Source organism: Vombatus ursinus, unplaced genomic scaffold, assembly GCF_900497805.2.
Source record: "Vombatus ursinus unplaced genomic scaffold, bare-nosed wombat genome assembly UNPS02014847.1, whole genome shotgun sequence".
Classification (NCBI taxonomy): Eukaryota; Metazoa; Chordata; class Mammalia; order Diprotodontia; family Vombatidae; genus Vombatus; species Vombatus ursinus.
Genome location: NW_020954625.1, coordinates 2,504,093 through 2,521,360, shown reverse-complemented (window position 1 = coordinate 2,521,360; position 17,268 = coordinate 2,504,093). Strand labels below are relative to the sequence as shown.

The window sequence follows — 17,268 nt, the reverse complement described above, 5'->3', positions numbered from 1 at the left end:
AAATAATTCATTGCTCGGGCTTGGTGGTGCATTCTTGTAGCCTTTGCTGGTGGACTGCTTAAGTGTTAGGAGCTCTGAGCTGAAGTTGGGCTCACAGTGATTAATTGGCTTTTCTAAGTCCAGGACTCGTATAGTAAGCCTGGGAAAGAAGCTTCTATAACAGTAAACCGCCCAGTTTGGTGAAGCAGAGCAGGTTAAAGCTTCCCTGCTGAGCAGTAGTGGCTGCTGTCCTTCTTGTCTGGGTGGGATGGTCTCCAAACGTAAAGAAACCATGGCTGCTCTGTATGATGAAAGGAGTAGCAGAGCATCTTGTATGCATGTAGTAGGTGCTTACTCAGTATCTGAACTGGAAATAGAGAAAATAAGCTGAAAGAGAGAAAAAGGGTAGCAAATAAAGTCAAATGCAATAGTTTCATCAGTTCGTATTTGATTAAAAAATTGTGAATAATGTCTAGGCTGGGCTGAAGTTGAGCTTTGTACTATTTATGAAGAAAGGGTTTGATAAGCAAATTGTAATGTAAGCAAGACTGCAGGCTCCTTCATTCTGGTGAAGCAAGCACACATAAGGACTTTTAAATGTCCTATAAAATTGGATGCTGATAATTTTAAGGGTTAACTTCAATAAAAGGATTTCTACCCAAGACTTTTTTTTTTTCTTTTTTGCTTTTTGGTGAGGCAATTGGGATTAAGTGACTTGCCCAGGGTCACAAATGCAGAGATGAAATGAGGAAACTCCTGAGCCCACAGGGGATCTGACTTGGTAGGAGGTGTTAGAACTAGGAGTTCCTTGGGCTCCAGGAGCTTTTAACCAGTCTGCCAAGGAACATAGACTATGCAAAGGGGAATAAGGTGAAACAGGACAGCTCTTGTAGGTTGGAGCCATATTGGAGGGCCCCAGTTTGTGTTTCCTTTTAGGAAGTAGGGAGCCACTGAACATGTTGGAGCATGGGAGTTATGTGCTTTAGGAAGTTGTTTTTGGCAGCTGTATGGGGTGATGGAAAAGAGTATTGAAATTGGAATCAGGAGACCTGGTACAAATTCTGCCTCTTCTGCTCATTCTCTCTTGGTCTCAATTTCCTCGTGGGTAAAGTGATTGGTCTAAAGCCTCCTCCAGCTCTCAGGTTTATGATCCATTGAAGGATGAATCTGAGGAGGAAGAAATTGATGAGGGAGCCATGGTGTGGTAGCAGGTACTGAATTTGGAATCAGAGGACCCATGTTCAAATCCTAGTTTTAATACTCCTACCAAGCCAGATCCCCTGTTGGTGCACGTATTTCCTCATCTGTGACTTGAGGAACTAGATTACCTTGTAAAGATCCCTTTTAGCTTTAGATTTCATGATCCAAGGAGGTCATATTAGAGGTCATCTGGTCCAACCCTTTCATTTTGCAGAGTCTTAGGTCAAAGGCGCTTCGAATAGTTCAGAAGGTGGTTGTCAGTGGAGAGGAAGGGACCAGCGTAAAAAAAATGTGCGAGGAAAATCTATGGGATTAGGCGACCAATTTGATTCTTTGTTCTCCCTCAACCCCGCATCGGAAGGTTTCTGAGGTTTCAAGTCTGGAAGGTGAGGCAAGCTTAGCTGGGAACAATTTTGAGTTCAGTTTTGGCGGTTGGAAAGGAGGACTGACTGACATCCAGGAGGGATAGTGAGACTCAGATTTTGGAGTTATCTGCCCAGGGGAAGTTATTGGGCCTGTGGGAGAGAATGAGGTCACCAAGGGGCAGTGCAGAGAAGGAAGAAGTTAAACAGCCTTGGGGGATAGGACCACCCACATTTAGGATTTGGAAGGATAATAAACCATCAGAAGATCCCGAGAAGGAGCTGTCAGACAGGTAGGAGAATCAAGAGAGCTAGACAGATTTCCTTTGTAAGTCCCAAAATATAATTGAAATTGGGTCATTTTAAACACTTGCAGTTATGTCCTGCTGTACTCATGCAAGTGTTTTCTGTCCTGATATCTTAGAATAGATAGTAAACGTGAGTCTGGAAGTTAGAAATAGGTTCTCATAGCCACCTTAACTTCCTTCTTTCTCCTGTGCATGCATGTGACTTTTAAAGCCTTGAAGTACCATATTGCAGAAGGATAAAAACACATCCACAGAGCTAGCTGCCAAGTTCTGGTTGCTGTGGGAACCAAAGCTGTGAATTGCTTAACTCCTACACTTAATTTCTGGAGAAAAGTGCTAATGAGCATGTAATCAGTGGTATTTCAAGGATCTCTAAGTATTTAATCCAAAGCTGCTCTCCTACCCTGAGCTTTGTAGTCAAGGATGTCTGGTGAGGACAGTCAATAAACTGCTGTTCCTGATAGAAGGCATAGCTCAAGGACTTCTGCCAGCGTGTTACTCAGACTAATTTCTCTGTCTGTCTAAGGTAGCTGACCATCGTAGGACAGGCCTAGTTGCTAGAAACACAGTTAAGTAATTATGTGTGTTAGCAATCAAATCCTGGCTGGGCCACATGCTAGCTTTGTTATTTTATGCCTCTTAAACCACTGAGCCTCATTTTCTTCCTATGTAAAATTAGACCTTCTGGCACTAACAATCAGTCCTTCTGGGGGAAAGGATCCTAACTAATGGCCATCCCCAGTGTAGAGGCAGTCAGGGATTCAGTAGGCCACACAAGGTGGGGCCATCTCCATTGGTCCCAATCTGTATCTGGCCACTGGACCCAGATGGCTCTGAAGAGAAAGTGAGGCTGGTGACTTTGCACAGCCCTCCTCATTTCAGTCTAATTCACTTGCAAGTCATGGCATCACCTTTGTGGTGTCATGGTCCTCTTCTCAGGATAAACAGCAAGAGGCCACACAGGGTCTCCTGATCATGTCTGAATATTGTGCCTAAGAAGACTGCCCAGCTTGGGCAGAGAGACGTCGAATGAGCAGCAAATGAAGAAACCAGGGAGGACAGGAAGGGGGCAGCTAGGCCAGATGGCTTTCTCGCAATCCTTTCCAGCTCCATTTTTCTGCTTCAGAAGTGAAAAATCCATGATATTCCTAAGCAAGTCATTTAATTTCTTTAACTTTACAAATGGAACTTTTCTTTGAGGTTTCCTTAACCCGGAAACTTGAGACTGGCTCTGATAGAATGGGACGAAAAAGAAACGGTACCCAAGAGGAAGTGGGCAGAATCCCAACCTCTGTCCAAGCTGAGAGTTGTTTACACTTTCGGACTGAAATGGTCTGAGTCTAGAGGAGTGCCAGTTCTGGGGATGCAGTTTTAGAAGAATGGTTAGTCCTCCTTCCTGTGAGACTCTTGGTGTTCTGCAAGTTAGCGTAAATGTTACAGCACTGTGCGTAACATTGCGTTTGCTCATTCACACATAGTGACATTGGCCTGCCACACTGGAGCAGCATGAGTGTTCACGCTTCTTTCTTGGCTCTGTTTTTCCCCAGAGTTCTTCAAAACTGGATTAAGTATCTCAGAACAACATTGACATACATTCTCTCAGTATACAACCTATCTTCTCGTTACGGAACCTCAAAGACCAAGTCATTGATAGGAGAGTTCTGTAATGATGTTTAGTCTTGTGATCATCTTGGTGCCTCTTAACCAACAACACTTTCCTAGCTCATGATACAGTGGATAGAACCCTGGGACTTGGGTCAGGAAGACCCGCGTTCAGTCTGGCCTCAGATACTAGCTTTGTGACCCTGGCTAAGTCACTTCACCTTTATTTGCCTTGGTTTCCTTAGTGGTAAAATGGGGATAATTATGGCACCTTCTTGTGGGGTTGTTGTGAGGATCAAATGAGATAATTTTTGTAAGTTGCTTAGCACAATGCCAGGCACATAATAGGCACTATATAAATCCTTATTCCCTTCCCATCCCCCTTAAGGAACTTGGATAACATTTTTCATTTTGTAGCTTTAGTTCTTAGCAACAAGCTTCACACACAGTAGATCCTTAATAAAAGTTTATTTATTGTTGTATAATTGTCTGCATAGATGTGTCTTATTTTCCTTTAAGAAGGTACGTGAGGGCAGGGGTAGCATATCTTTTTTTAATCTTCTCTGACATGATAGTGTGCACATAATACATACTTTTAAAGGGTTTGTTGAATTTGGATCTGTTCTCTGATCCTGTACCATATCTCAGCCTGAGCAAAACATCAAGCATTTTGGCGATGGGGTTGTGGTTCCCCATCTAAAGGAGGAGGGCAGACAGGATGGTGAACAGCCTTGATTGAAGCATTGTCACCCAAAGATAGACTGGAGGTGCTGGGAGTGTTTTCACACAGGTAACAGACTTGGGAGTGGGGTGGCAGTTGGCAAAATTCAGCTGCTTGAAGGGATGACATGTAGAAGAGAAAGTGGAGTTTTTACCCTTAGCCCAGAGGCTGGAAGTTGCAGATTTCAGTTTGGTATAAAGAAAAACTGCCCAACAGTTAGAAACATTTCAGAGTGGAATGAGGGCCTCCTTGGGGAACTAGAGGAACTGGGGAGATGTTTAGTAGGTGCTTCTGTGGGCTGGGCGCTCTGTCAAGCTCTGCAGGTATGAGCCAAGCCAACAAGACTTGCCTTGCCTTAAGGGAGCTTACCTTCTAGTGGGGGAGCACAATCCCTGAAGAGGAGGGTGTGGCACTAGCCCAGCGCAAGGCTGGCCAGGAGTCTCTGGATGGTTTGATTTGAACAGTTTTAGCTGCTTACGTTCAAACTTCACTTGGGGAGGGGTGAGGAGGATGGGCATGGAGGTTTGGAAATAGATTTCAACTTAGAAGGAATTGAGAGAAATATGGGAAGGACATGTATGAGCTGATGCCTCATCAGATCCTAGCTTTAGAGCTGGGAGGGGCCTGAGGTGATTGTGTAAGCAGATCCAGGAGAGTTAGGACACACCGTGAGTGCAGTAATGGCACTGAGAAAAATACGGAAAGGAAGTCAGACTGAATAATTGTAGGGACAAGAGAACACAGTGTTGTATGCACTGTCAGACTCAGTCATTCCATCAGCCGTTTTTGCTTAACTTTTTTCTTTATTATGGAGGCTTTCTTTCTGGGAACGAAGGGTCCCTAAAATGCAGTGAAAAAACAAAAGATGTATGCAGTTCTGTAAAAAGAGTAAAATTAGCCCACTTGTTTCCAGAATATTTTTCTTACCTAATAATCGGAGTCAGCAGTCAGCTGGTTAGCCTCACTAATCGATGTGTAACAGAGAAATTAATCATGAAATCATAGTTTACCAACTAATGAGGAGAATGTTGCTGGATGGGGGGAGAAGATTTTTGCCAATTTGTTCATTTTGTTTCCTGCAGGCAGCAGCAGGCATCTTGTGCTATGTGGGAGCCTATGTCTTCATCACTTACGATGACTATGATCATTTCTTTGAAGACGTGTACACACTCATCCCTGCTGTTGTGATTATAGCCGTAGGAACTCTCCTTTTCATTATTGGACTAATTGGATGCTGTGCCACCATCCGAGAAAGCCGCTGTGGACTTGCCACAGTAAGTTAGCATCTCACTGACGCCATGGCATCAGAGTGCACGTCCCTGCTTGATTTCTTGGGCTTTTCTTCTGCAACTCATGGAACTCCCTGGGTTTCTTAATGTGGATCCTCTGAAACTGTCTCCATATTTCACAATGAAACTAGATGACTTTTCTATTGAGTGAATTGGGTTTATGATTTTAAGTTTGTGTATTGACATTCCTATCAATTCTTTCCTTGCAGTTTGTGATCATCCTGCTGTTGGTTTTTATCACAGAGGTTGTCGTTGTGGTTTTGGGATACGTTTATAGAGCAAAGGTATGAATTTTAATTTTGTCATCTGTCTTCAGTGTGTGGTAGGCCCTAAATCTGAAGAACGTTTTATGAGTCGTTTATATTCAACTAGAACAGCATTCACTTCAAGTGATAGTAAAAATGTTTGCCTTTAAAAATCACGTACTGTTTAATTTCAGCTACTCTTTTAAAATTCCTCAACTGCAAGACTGATCAGAAATTACTCATCTAACAAGGTTTCTTTCAGCCCTATGATATGGGACAACACGTTATCAATTCTACTACATTTTTAGGATTTTGAAAGTTGCATCATGGTTTTAGAAGTTACAATGTAAATTGACTTGGGATGAGCCCCTGAAACTCCTTCCAAAAAGCCATTCATACCACTGGTGTTGGCCCACCAGAAGTGAGGGGAGAAGGGAAGTCAATGATGACTTGGAATTTTATGAGAAAGTTACTGTTGTTTCATAGAAATGAGGGTGTCCTTTGACTTTTAAATAATAACATAGATGTGGAAATAAATTATATGTAAACATGAAAAGGTAAAGCCAGTTTTTCTATATTTCTAAGTAATTTTAGTTAAAAAAAAAAACTTGTGCTAACATATTAGAATGCTAAGTGTTAAGCTGTCGGATTTGATTTTATTCTGCAATAGAGATGGGTACTACATTATAGGGGTGTGATTTCTGTTGGGACTCTGTCACTCCCTGCTGTAGAGACCACTTCTTTCTCCTTCCTCTCTTCTCCCCTCCCTCCCTGCCCTTTCTTTCCATCTTCCCTAATTTTATGCTGCGAGTACCACAGGTAACACTGAAGTCTAATGGCTTGGGTTTGCTGCTCCTGGCTAGAGAATATTAGTTCTAATATAAGTTTAGAAACAGTGATGAGAGTATCATCAGACCCCTGTGTTAATGCTTTCCATTATTGATTTAAATCTCTATCGTGAGATGTCATTTACTATTTAAATCCATTGATGTGGTAAAAAAGCCATTATTATGTGGTTAGGAAAAACTGCCCTGCAATAAATAAAAACAGAGGGAATCCTGACACCGGCATTATTTTACTGTTAGGACAGTGGATTTGTTCCCTACCCACTGATCTGTCACATCAATCTGAATGCAGCTGTTAACAGTTTTAAAGATTGCAGCTTATATTCAATGTTAATAACATGGAGACAGAAGGTAATTGGTCAGCGTGGAGTCTGGAAGAAAGAGAGCCAAAGAGTAAGCATTTGTGTTCTAGCATATTCCTCCTGGGGAGGAATGGGTTACTTGAAGTTATCAGGACTGACATAGCCTCCTCCCTGGATTTTGACCCTGTGACCAACAAACATCAATCTGGTATGGTGGGAGTGGCCCATTTTATGTAGGTTGGGCAGGTTTCCTTTGAGGGGGGTGGGGAGGAGCAGGGGGGCTGTTCTCCAGGTCATCATTGGCCTCTTGGGGACCAGTATCCAAGGCCTTAGCTGAATTCTCATTGCTCTGCAGAAGCACCTACTGTTTTATCTGAATTACTAGCTTTAACTTTAAAGGATTTTAGCTTTTTGTGTCCTTTCTTACGAGTAAAGACATTCTTTATTTCATTTTATGGTCTCTGGGTATTTCATTGCATTTTAACTGGAAGCCTAAGTCACTGGACTGGCCTAAATTTGACCTGACCCAGAATATCTGGTCTTCTAAGCAAACTTTCTGGGAAGACTTGATTGTGCTGGACAGTTATTCTTTTCTTTGTAAATTAGTAATTGTCATTCTAGTTTATCCGTCAGGTGGTTGTTAATTGGGTTAGCATAAAGTGGTTTCCCCAAAGCCCTAGAAGTAGACTGATGAAAGTCAAGTTTCCAGCCCTTGTGTTAAGGATTCTCCCCTCCCCAAAGGTGCAGATTCCCTGGAAAAGCCACTGGCCTTGTTCTCTCCAGTATACCTGCTGTAAGCTTTTTGAGGGCAGAGTTTGTTTTATTTTTTTCTTTGTATTCTCAGTATCTAGTACAGTGCCTAGCACATAGTAAGTGCTTGATTAATTCCTGTTTATTGATTGTTTGATTGACTATATTCACGGTAAAGGACTTTGGTGCAAGCAAGTTGTTACTTCTGCTGACTGTCCAAGTGACAAAAATGTCATCAAAAACCGAATCCTGTTTTCCCTGCTGCTGATTGTAAAACTGTGCACACCTTTGACATGAGGCATAATTTCAAGGGGTTGACTCCTACCTGCTTATCAACTGGGGAGTGGCTCATATTATAAGTTTGGCTGAGTTCCATATATATTTGAGAAATGAGGCCTTTGTCAGAAAAACTTGCTGCAAATTTTTTCCCCCAGTTTCCTGTTTTGCTTCTAATTTTGGCCATATTAGTTTTGTTTTTGCAAAAGCTTTTTTAATTTCATGGAATCAAAATTATGTTTTTTACTTTCCATAATCCCCTCCATCTCTTGTTTGCTCATAAAACTCTTCCCTTAGCTGTAGGTCTAACATACTCACCTAAATTATTTATTATATCACTCTTTATGTCTAAATCATTTTACTGTTTTGACCTTATCTTGGTATACAGTGTAAGATGTTGGTATATACCTGGTTTCTGCCAAACTGCTTTCCAGTTTTCCCAGCAGTTTTTGTCATATGTTGAGTTCTTGCTTCAAAAGCTTGGATCTTTGGGTTTATTATCAAAGACTAGATTCCTGTGGTCATTTACTACCGTGCCTTGTGTACCTAATCTGTTCCACTGATCTGCCATTCTTCTTAACCAGTACTAGATTGATATGACGATTACTGCTGTGTAATATAGTTGGAGATCTGGAACTGCTAAGCTGCCTTGCTTAACACTTTTTTTCATTGATTCCCTTGATATTCTTAACTTTGTTCTTCCAGATAATTTTTGTTGCTCTTCTTTCTAGCTCTATAAAATAATCCTTTGGTAGTTGGATTTGTGTGGTGAATAAAGGTATTTCAGCGACTCTCAGGCAGCTGAGCTGGTTAGGCATTTTAGCTGTAGCTTCTTACTGCCAAGTCTTTCTCAGCATCACTGAAGAATGAATTACTTGTGTTGTCTTTAGGTGGAAAGTGAAGTTGATCGCCGCATCCAGAAAGTGTACAAGACCTACAATGGGACCTCTCCGGATGCTGCCAGTCGGGCTATTGATTATGTACAAAGACAAGTAAGCCTAACACACTGGCATGGTTTTCTGTTTGCTGTAGTCCTTTATGTCTGCATTATATAGGGAGTGCACCTGCCTCCTCTAGTAACATTTTGTAGTCTTACCATACACCATTAGGGACTACTGACCAGTGGTATCCTGGAGTTTTTTCCTTCTGTACTTGGGATCCTTTTTTTTTTTCCCCCTATCCTACTACCCCCCCCCCACCCAGTGTATTCTGTTCTCTTTTAATTCTGTCCCTCCTCAGAAGTGTTTGCTTCTGATTACCCTCTCCCCCAATGTGCCCTCCCTTCTGTCATCTCCTCCCCTTATCCTCTTCCCCCCCCCATTTTCCTCTAGGGTAAGACAGATTTCCATACCCAATTGAATGTGTATGTTATTCCCTCCTTAAGCTAAATCCGGTAAGAATGACTCACTCATTCCCTCTCACCTTCCCCATTTCCCCTCCACTGTAAGAGCCTTTTCTTGTCTGTTTTATGAGATAATTTATCCCATTCTGCCTCTCCCTTTCTCCTTCTCCCAGTATAATCCTCTCTTAACCTTAATTTTATTTTTTAGCTATCCCCCTTCATCTTCAACTCACCCTGTGCCCTCTATATCTATATCTATGCGTACACATATATACGTATATATGTGTGTGTGTATGTATGTATGTATGTATAATTTTTTTCCCTCCAGCTGCCCTAATACTGACAAAGTATACCTGGAATTCTTAACCTGAGGTCTGTGAACTTGACTTTTTAAAACTATTTTGACAATGGTTTATTTTCATGTAATTAGTTTTCTTCATAATCCTGTCACAAGTCCATAGCACAAAAGGTAAGCCCATCTGCTCTGCACCCCTTGAGCAGCTTTTATCTAGCCACCTAATTAAAGCCAGTCCTTTTTCCTTGCTTTGAAGGCATCTGATTTCAGCCCCACAGCCCAGCCGTGCTGTCTGGGCTCACACACTTTTCCTTTAGTAGCTGGGGCCTCCCTTGGTAAGTTTACAAGGTGGGTTTATAAGTGGGAGACTTTTTGTGCTTTTAGGAAGGTGTCTCGAGCCCATGGACAAAACAGTTTTCACATTTCATCCTGAAGAAGTGAGCCAGCATATTTTATATTTAACATATAAAGATCTTATGGGTTATATTTGCTAAAAATCTAGCTATAGAGGAGAATTTTTGCTATAAACATTGAATGTTCTGGAACAGACGTTTTAACAGCTTTAGTTCATGACCATAAATGTGACCATGGTAAATTGCTTCCCTTCTGTTCTCCTCCGTTCCTCAAGGATTTTGTTGGTGGGGACACTTCCCACCGAGGCCAATCCCAGCCCTAATCCCACCACACCTCTTGAGATAGTCTGCAGAAGCCTTTCAGGGCACTAATCTCTGAGATATCAGCCGATATGATGTCTGTGAGCCAGCCCGTGCCCGGGGTCTTTCTAGCTAGCGCTGTGTTGGCATAGCCCTTCAGGTGCCAGGGTCACCACTGCTCTGAGGAGGCCCCTAGGAGAAGGGGCCTCATCTTCTGGGACTTGCATTCTCCATCTCATATAGATAAAGGAGTTTTGTCCCCTTTGCAGCACTCTGAATTCAGGCTTCCACCTTAGCTAGCCAGCCTGCCATGTCCCTTGTCTTGTGAGAGGTAAGATTTTCTTTTTCTTTCCTCTAGCTGCACTGTTGTGGAATTCACAATTACTCAGACTGGGAGAATACAGACTGGTTTAAAGAAGCAAAGAATCAGAGCGTCCCCCTTAGCTGCTGCAGAACATCGGCCAGCACCTGCAACGGGAGCCTGGCCCACCCTGCAGACCTCTACTCGGAGGTAAGTCTGGCACTCGTAGCCACATCGGGACGGTCTCAGCCACTTCTGTGGCTGCCTGGAGACCTGTTGTCAATGCCCTTTCTGTGCCGTAAAACACTCTCAAATGCATTCTTTCACTGCAGACGCTACGTTGGCTAAACTTCATTGAGTTCCACGTGCAGAGCAGTCAGTGAGACTGGACCGTCCCTGGAGTGGCTCTTTGTCTTCCTTGCCCTCGCTTTATTGGAGTGTTTTGTTTTCTTCCTCAGTGCTCTGTCTGCTGTTCCACTTTTAACAATGAATAGTTGGTTGTTTGCAGCTCTCTGTGCTTTTACTAAGGGAAGAATCTAATTCTGGTGGGTCTTTTTTTCCCAGGGTTGCGAAGCCTTAGTTGTGAAGAAGCTCCAGGATATCATGATGTATGTTATTTGGGCGGCATTGACGTTTGCTGCCATTCAGGTAAGACTCAACAGAAGGTCCATCAGACTGATGCTTCGTGATGTGATCCCTTTTCCCAGTCATCAGCTGCACTTTAGAGTTCTACATTCACTAAAGCCTTGTAGACTTGGATTGGTTAGAAGCCATTGAGGTCTAGTGAATGCTTTCCCACCTCTGTTTTCTGGTCTGCAGTCCAAAATCATGGACAATCCAGAGAAACTGAAGCTCTGAAAGTCAGAGAACAGACAGCTGAGGGTGTAGATGGAGGATTAACTGGAACCGGTCCAGAGCTTCTCTGTGCCTGCTTGTGTTAGGAGCTTTGATGAAAAGACAGAAAAAAAAAACCACTTCATATTGGACAAAGCAGTTTGTTTTCAAATTTGAGTGCTTTTATTAGAAATTAAGTGGTATCATTTTTCCTCCATCTTTGGACTCTTTCTACTTTCAGCCCCCATTTATCCAGCATTGTGTATCTGAATTCCTTAAAACTTACATACACGAAGCAGAAGTGATGTCATTACCACTGGTGACGTTCTTAGGAACAGCAGAGTAATCCATCTCCAGCTGAATATCATTATGGAAACAGAGCTGGTGATTAAAGCAGAATGTTTTTTTAACCATTGGATGAGATTGTAACGTCAGTAACGTAGGGAGCTACAGTGCATCAACACGTTGTCGGTGATGTCCCGTGGGGGTCCTGTCATCATCATCACCCTCACCCTCATCCTTCCGGTCACCCAGGTTCATAACCTCAGACTCCACTTTGACTCCTCACTCTTCCTCACTTGGCATGTCCCAAGGGTTGCCAGGTCTTGCCAGTGCTGCCTCCACACTGTGCCTCCCATCCGTTCCCATCTTTCTGCTCACTTGGCCACCACCCTCATTCAGGCCCTTATCACCTCTTCCCTGGGGTCTTGCAGTGGTCTCCTAATGAGTCTGTCCCAGTCTTTTCCCCTCTCCAATCTGCCTTCCACACAGCTGCCTAAGGAATATTTCCAAAGCCCAGGTGTGACCATGCCATTCCCCTGCTTTGTATACTCCCTTGGCTCCCCATTCTCATTGACAGCAAATGCACACTCCTTTTTTTTGGCACATAAAAAAAGCCCTTTATAGTCTAGCTCCATTCCCCACGTCCAGCCTTATGACCCAGGCCACCCCTGCACACACTCAGTGTTCGGACTGTACGGTCCCCCACGATGCTCCAGCTCCCTGCCTTTGCGTAGGCTTGTTTTGGACTCAGTCTCCTCACTTCCACTGTCTAAAATAGCTCCCTTCAGCGCTCAGCTAATGCCATTTTTTGTATGAGACTTTCCGATACATTTTGTTTCTGCTTCTGTCTGAATCTGTTGTTTCCCCTAGTAAAGAATGAAGTCCTTGAGGGCAGGGCCTTTTTTTGTCCCTGAAGCTCCCCAGTATTTAGCACAGTGCCTAGCATGTAGTGAGTACTTCATAACTGCTTGTTGATTAATTGGCATAGCTAGTAATTATTGTGTTGGTAGCAAAGCCAGACAAAAGGGTAAACTCTTTCCACCCACCCTGAAGTTAGATAATTCCCAGATTACGAATCAAGGGTTTGGGGTCTGGATTGATTTCCAGGGAATTACTAATTGTGTATAAATTAAAAATACTGGAGAAATCACAATAATATTGTTTTGGAAACTCAAGTTCACAGTCACAAAAGTTCACTCATAGACCTAATGCTGAGAAGGTATTTCTGCTCTGCTTCAGCTGTACTGCATAATCAGACCTGTTGTCTCTGGATTCCTTGGTGTCAGTTACTTGATAGGTAAACATGGTATGTAGCAAATAGAAGATCAACAGTGGAATCAGGATAGCCTGAGTGGACATCCCCCTTCTGGTACAGAATGGTCTCCCTGGGCAAGCCACTTCACCTCTGTTATTGTTTTAAGAAACAAGTTTAAAATTAGTATTAAACATCCCTTCAGAAAGGGAAGGGAAGAAACATCTAGTTGGTTAATAAGCTAATCTGTGAGGGTTGGACCTAGGTCATATGAAAAACTGAGGTCTCTACAAATGGTTTCATGATCACAAAAGCTCTGCTTGAAAAGATGTTCATATCTGTGCTAATGTATGTATTGCACGTAAAATTATCGAAACTGTTTCGATCCAGATCTTCCCTGGGAGACAAGATGTCCCTCAGGTCTCGTTTTTGTGGCCCAGTGAATTTTCGCCTGTATAACCCAATATGAAATATATCTCTCTGTGCTGATCACCATATCACTGTTTTATAGAGTCACAGAATCAATCCTTAGTAGTGCAGAAACAGTCACAAAAAGAGCTTGGCTTCCTAATGAGTCATTACTGAACTGTTTAAATACTCTAAGTACACAATCCGCCTTGTTGATATTTGAAAAAGGCGTTCCCCATTAAATGCATTAACTTGAACTAACATAGACAAACAAAATCTAGATAATTTGAGAAACTTAGGTTTGAACTAGCAATTAAACCGATCCTCTCTAGCATAATTTTAAAATACCCACGCACTCTCTTAAAATAAATCCTCCAGGCGTGAAATCTGTTTTAAGAGCAGCTATTAGAGCATTTCAGGAAATCTAGTAGGTCTGATCAAAGAAAAAGAAAATTTTTTTCATTATTTTTCCATGAGATAAGTCATTTATTATGAAGGAAACTGATCAAGCGGCCATAGTGACGTGTGATTCCAAAACTGGACTCATTGAGTCATTGATTGCTGAGCTTTAGTGAGGGGTGCCCACTACTGCAACAGGCCACGTGTTCCATTTTGGTATAGCTCTCATTCACACCAAGCCTAACTCTGCCTTTCCAGCTCCATATAATTCCTACTTCTCCCCACTTTGGGGCTGACCAAGACAAAGCTAATCTCTCCCTTCCACATTTGGAGAGAGCTCCTCTTCTCCCCCTAAGCCTTTTCTTCTCTAATCTAAACAGCCCAAGTTTTTTCAACTGATCTTGATAGGTTTTAGCTGGAGGCTCTTTAGTATCCTGGTGCCCTTCTCCTACATGACAGAGCACAGTGTCCAGATGTGGTCTGGTAGAGGGACTACTACTTCCCTTGTCCTGGTGCTATGGTTCTCTTAAATGTTAGTCAGCTTTTAGAAGCATGTATCTTCAGAGTTGGAAGGAGGTTTAGTTCAAGTCCTCATTTAATAGATGAGAAAACGCAGTCTGATGCTTAATAGAGCTATGATTCTTGCCATGTACATGTTGTATTTGGCTAGCCCTAATACAGATAGTGAAGACAATTAAAGGAAATAGCTAAATGATATTTTTAGTAATTACATTGTGGGTCTTATGTACCCAAAACTGTGGTTGGACACATTGGTGTTATCACTCTTTTATATTTAAAAAAAAAATTATGTTACTATTTTCCTTTTTGAAAAAGTATTCGGAAGTGGAGGTGGTGGCGAGTTCAGTCTTGATTAGTTTTGATGAAATTGTTAGTTGGCCATTGAATTTGATAGTCATAACTTTTTTTAGGTAAAATTCCATGGCAGGAGTTAACCATTATCACTGAAATCTTCATGTAATAAATAATATTTCTAAGTTTTTCACTTGAAATTTTATATAATATTCAGTACTACAAAATTCCAGTACAGCCAAAACATTTGTAAAATCCTTTGGAATCCATGAATTGAGATTCCAAGAATTCACTAATTAATACTCAGATGTATTACTAATTTAGCATGTTGCCTGAAATTACCAGTATTAGTTTTTCTTTTGGGTTAAAGCTTTGTCCCCAGTTATTTACATTAAAATTATACTGTGTTCCTGTGGAGGAGAGTGATGGGAGATGTAAACAGTTCTTAATAACCATGATCACATTCCATTTGGGCAAGACTGTTGGAAATGGGATTCAGGAGTGGTAAACTTTTTAAATGTAAGGAGTCCTAGAGACTGTTGGGTCCTGTTCAGCTAAGTTGCTTGGCACCTGAGAAGAAGAGGGTACGGGGCCAAGAGGCAGCTTGATGTCATAGGAAGGACAGTGGTTTTGGAATCAAGGATTCCAGATTTAAATGATACCTCTTCTGCTTCCTCCACATCTGTGACCTTTGGCACATCACTTAACCTCTTCTGGAAAATGAAGGAGGTAGAAGAGATGACCAGGGAGGTCCCTTCAATACTGTAAAATTTCAACTCTAAATGCTGTTTATCCTATCTGATGGGATACCTATATCTACATCATGATTTTCCCTAGAGTTGTCCATGCCTGGTTTTAACACATTGTCTAAAGAAGAAATCTCAAATATGCAGCCTACAACCTGCCTGAGTGTGGCCTGAACCAGATTAAAATAAAATTGAGAAATATTTAGCAAAATAAATAAAAATACAATAAAACTTAGATAACATTACATTTTAAAGCTAAGTTACACAATCTGCTGGGGTCCTTACATATAGTTTAGTGGACTCCTTTTTTGTTTGAGTTTGACATGACTGGTGTAAAGGAATAATCAGGCAAATTTTTAAAATATTTTAGTCTTGAGTTAGAATTACATCACATACATATGTGCATGGTAGCTGTCCTGTGAAAGGGCACTAAATGTCCCCTGAAAGTTCTAGATTGGAAAGACTTCAGCTGTCTTTCACTTGCACAGGTCTGGTGTACTTTTATATACAGTATTTGGAAAACTCTGTTGGCATCTGAGTGAACTCGGGGGATCTTTGAAATATTTTGAATTTAAATGAAATTGGTAACTATGGCCTCAAGTGGAGTCTGTTAAAACAACAGGATTCTTAACTGAACTTTTATACAACTGGGGAACATCTGGAGTTTGAAGAGAAGACCATAGTAGTGACTGGTCCCGTCTTTGTGGTTCAGGGTTCCTGGAGACTCAGTGCAGTGGGATCCCCAAGGCTGGCAACGTGAATTGCTCCCATTGCCAGGCTTTGATGGGAGTCCTGGGGACTCGGAGAAGAAAAGGAGAACCTTTGCGGTAGCCTGTAGCATGTGGCATCCCTTCTTTTCCCGCTCCCATTCTGAGCAGAAACAGAGTTTAACAGAACCTTCTCGCTCTCCTTAAGCCAATGTGTGCTGCCGACGCCTTTACCCAGTGTTGCTCCTTCTCTCCCCTCAGCTGCTGGGCATGCTCTGTGCTTGCATCGTGCTGTGCCGGAGGAGCAGAGATCCTGCCTACGAGCTGCTTATCACCGGCGGAACCTACACCTAGAAGGCAGCGGCCCCTGAGCTCCTCAGTCTTGTTTCCCTTACCTGGAAGGTGGGTTAGGCAAGTCTCGGCAGTCACTCTGGGCTGGAGACTTCGCTGCAGCACACCTTGCACAAAGGAGAAACACCTCTCGTGGACACTGGTGACGGGCACAGAAACCGGGCTTTCCACAGACCTGCCAGCCCTCGATGACCTTTCCCCCATGCAGCCATTTTTTAAAAAATTAGGCTAAGAAGCATTCTGATTTCAGAATCCTTGGCCAGGTTGGAACAGTATGATGGTCTTTAAAGGGGCATCCCCTCTGATTCTGAAAGCTTGACTGGGTGCGCCTGCTGGAGGCTGAGGCTACATGAAGGGCCCCGAGTGCTGCCTTTCACCAGTGTCCATTTTTAAAACGTGTATATTGTAGTCCAGTATGATTGGAATTGTACAAAATGACTCAAAACTGTAGAATCCTATGGCGTCTCTCTTAGATCCTCTCCATTTGAAGGCATCTTCCAAACTTTAGTGTTTTTTAAATAAAAGCTGGCTTTTCAGGAGTATAATGTATGCACTACTGTTCTATAATGATATGTGTGTGGTTTTTTTATGAGTAGGATTTAAATTTGGAAATAATGTACCCATGTAGACTAGTGAGATAGTATGTAAAAGTGATCTCAGTTGTACATAGTAAATCAGACTAAATAAAGGCTGTATATCCTCCCTCCAGAATATAGGATTTGTCTTCATTCAGGGGCTTGGGGAGGTGGTGTTGTCTTTATTTCAGAGTTTCTGTAGGACAAGTGATTGGAGGCCCCAGTGCTTCTTCGGTTGCGCATGGCTGATGTCTCTGATCAGGATCTAAAACTCTCCTGGCATCCAAAGAACCACAAATGTCTTTCCCTTGCTCTGTACTTTGACTTTGTCTTATTAACAGTGACTGGGGCAGCTAGGTGGTACAGTGGATAGAGCACCGGCCCTGGTTTCAGAAGAGCCTGAGTTCAAATCCGGCCTCAGACACATGACACTT

General features: G+C 42.3%; 1 protein-coding gene across 1 annotated transcript in view; it reads left to right on the top strand.

Annotated features, from left to right (window-relative positions):
- TSPAN3 (tetraspanin 3) overlaps positions 1–16,970 on the top strand; it is a 32,994-nt gene extending 16,024 nt beyond the window's left edge. Inside the window, exons 2-7 of the mRNA XM_027840687.1 lie at positions 5,255–5,446; positions 5,671–5,745; positions 8,770–8,871; positions 10,528–10,680; positions 11,035–11,118; positions 16,170–16,970. Of these exons, the coding sequence (XP_027696488.1) occupies positions 5,255–5,446; positions 5,671–5,745; positions 8,770–8,871; positions 10,528–10,680; positions 11,035–11,118; positions 16,170–16,262 (699 nt within the window). The 3' untranslated portion in view covers positions 16,263–16,970. The remainder of the gene's footprint in view (positions 1–5,254; positions 5,447–5,670; positions 5,746–8,769; positions 8,872–10,527; positions 10,681–11,034; positions 11,119–16,169) is intronic.
- The last annotated feature ends 298 nt before the right edge of the window (positions 16,971–17,268 follow it).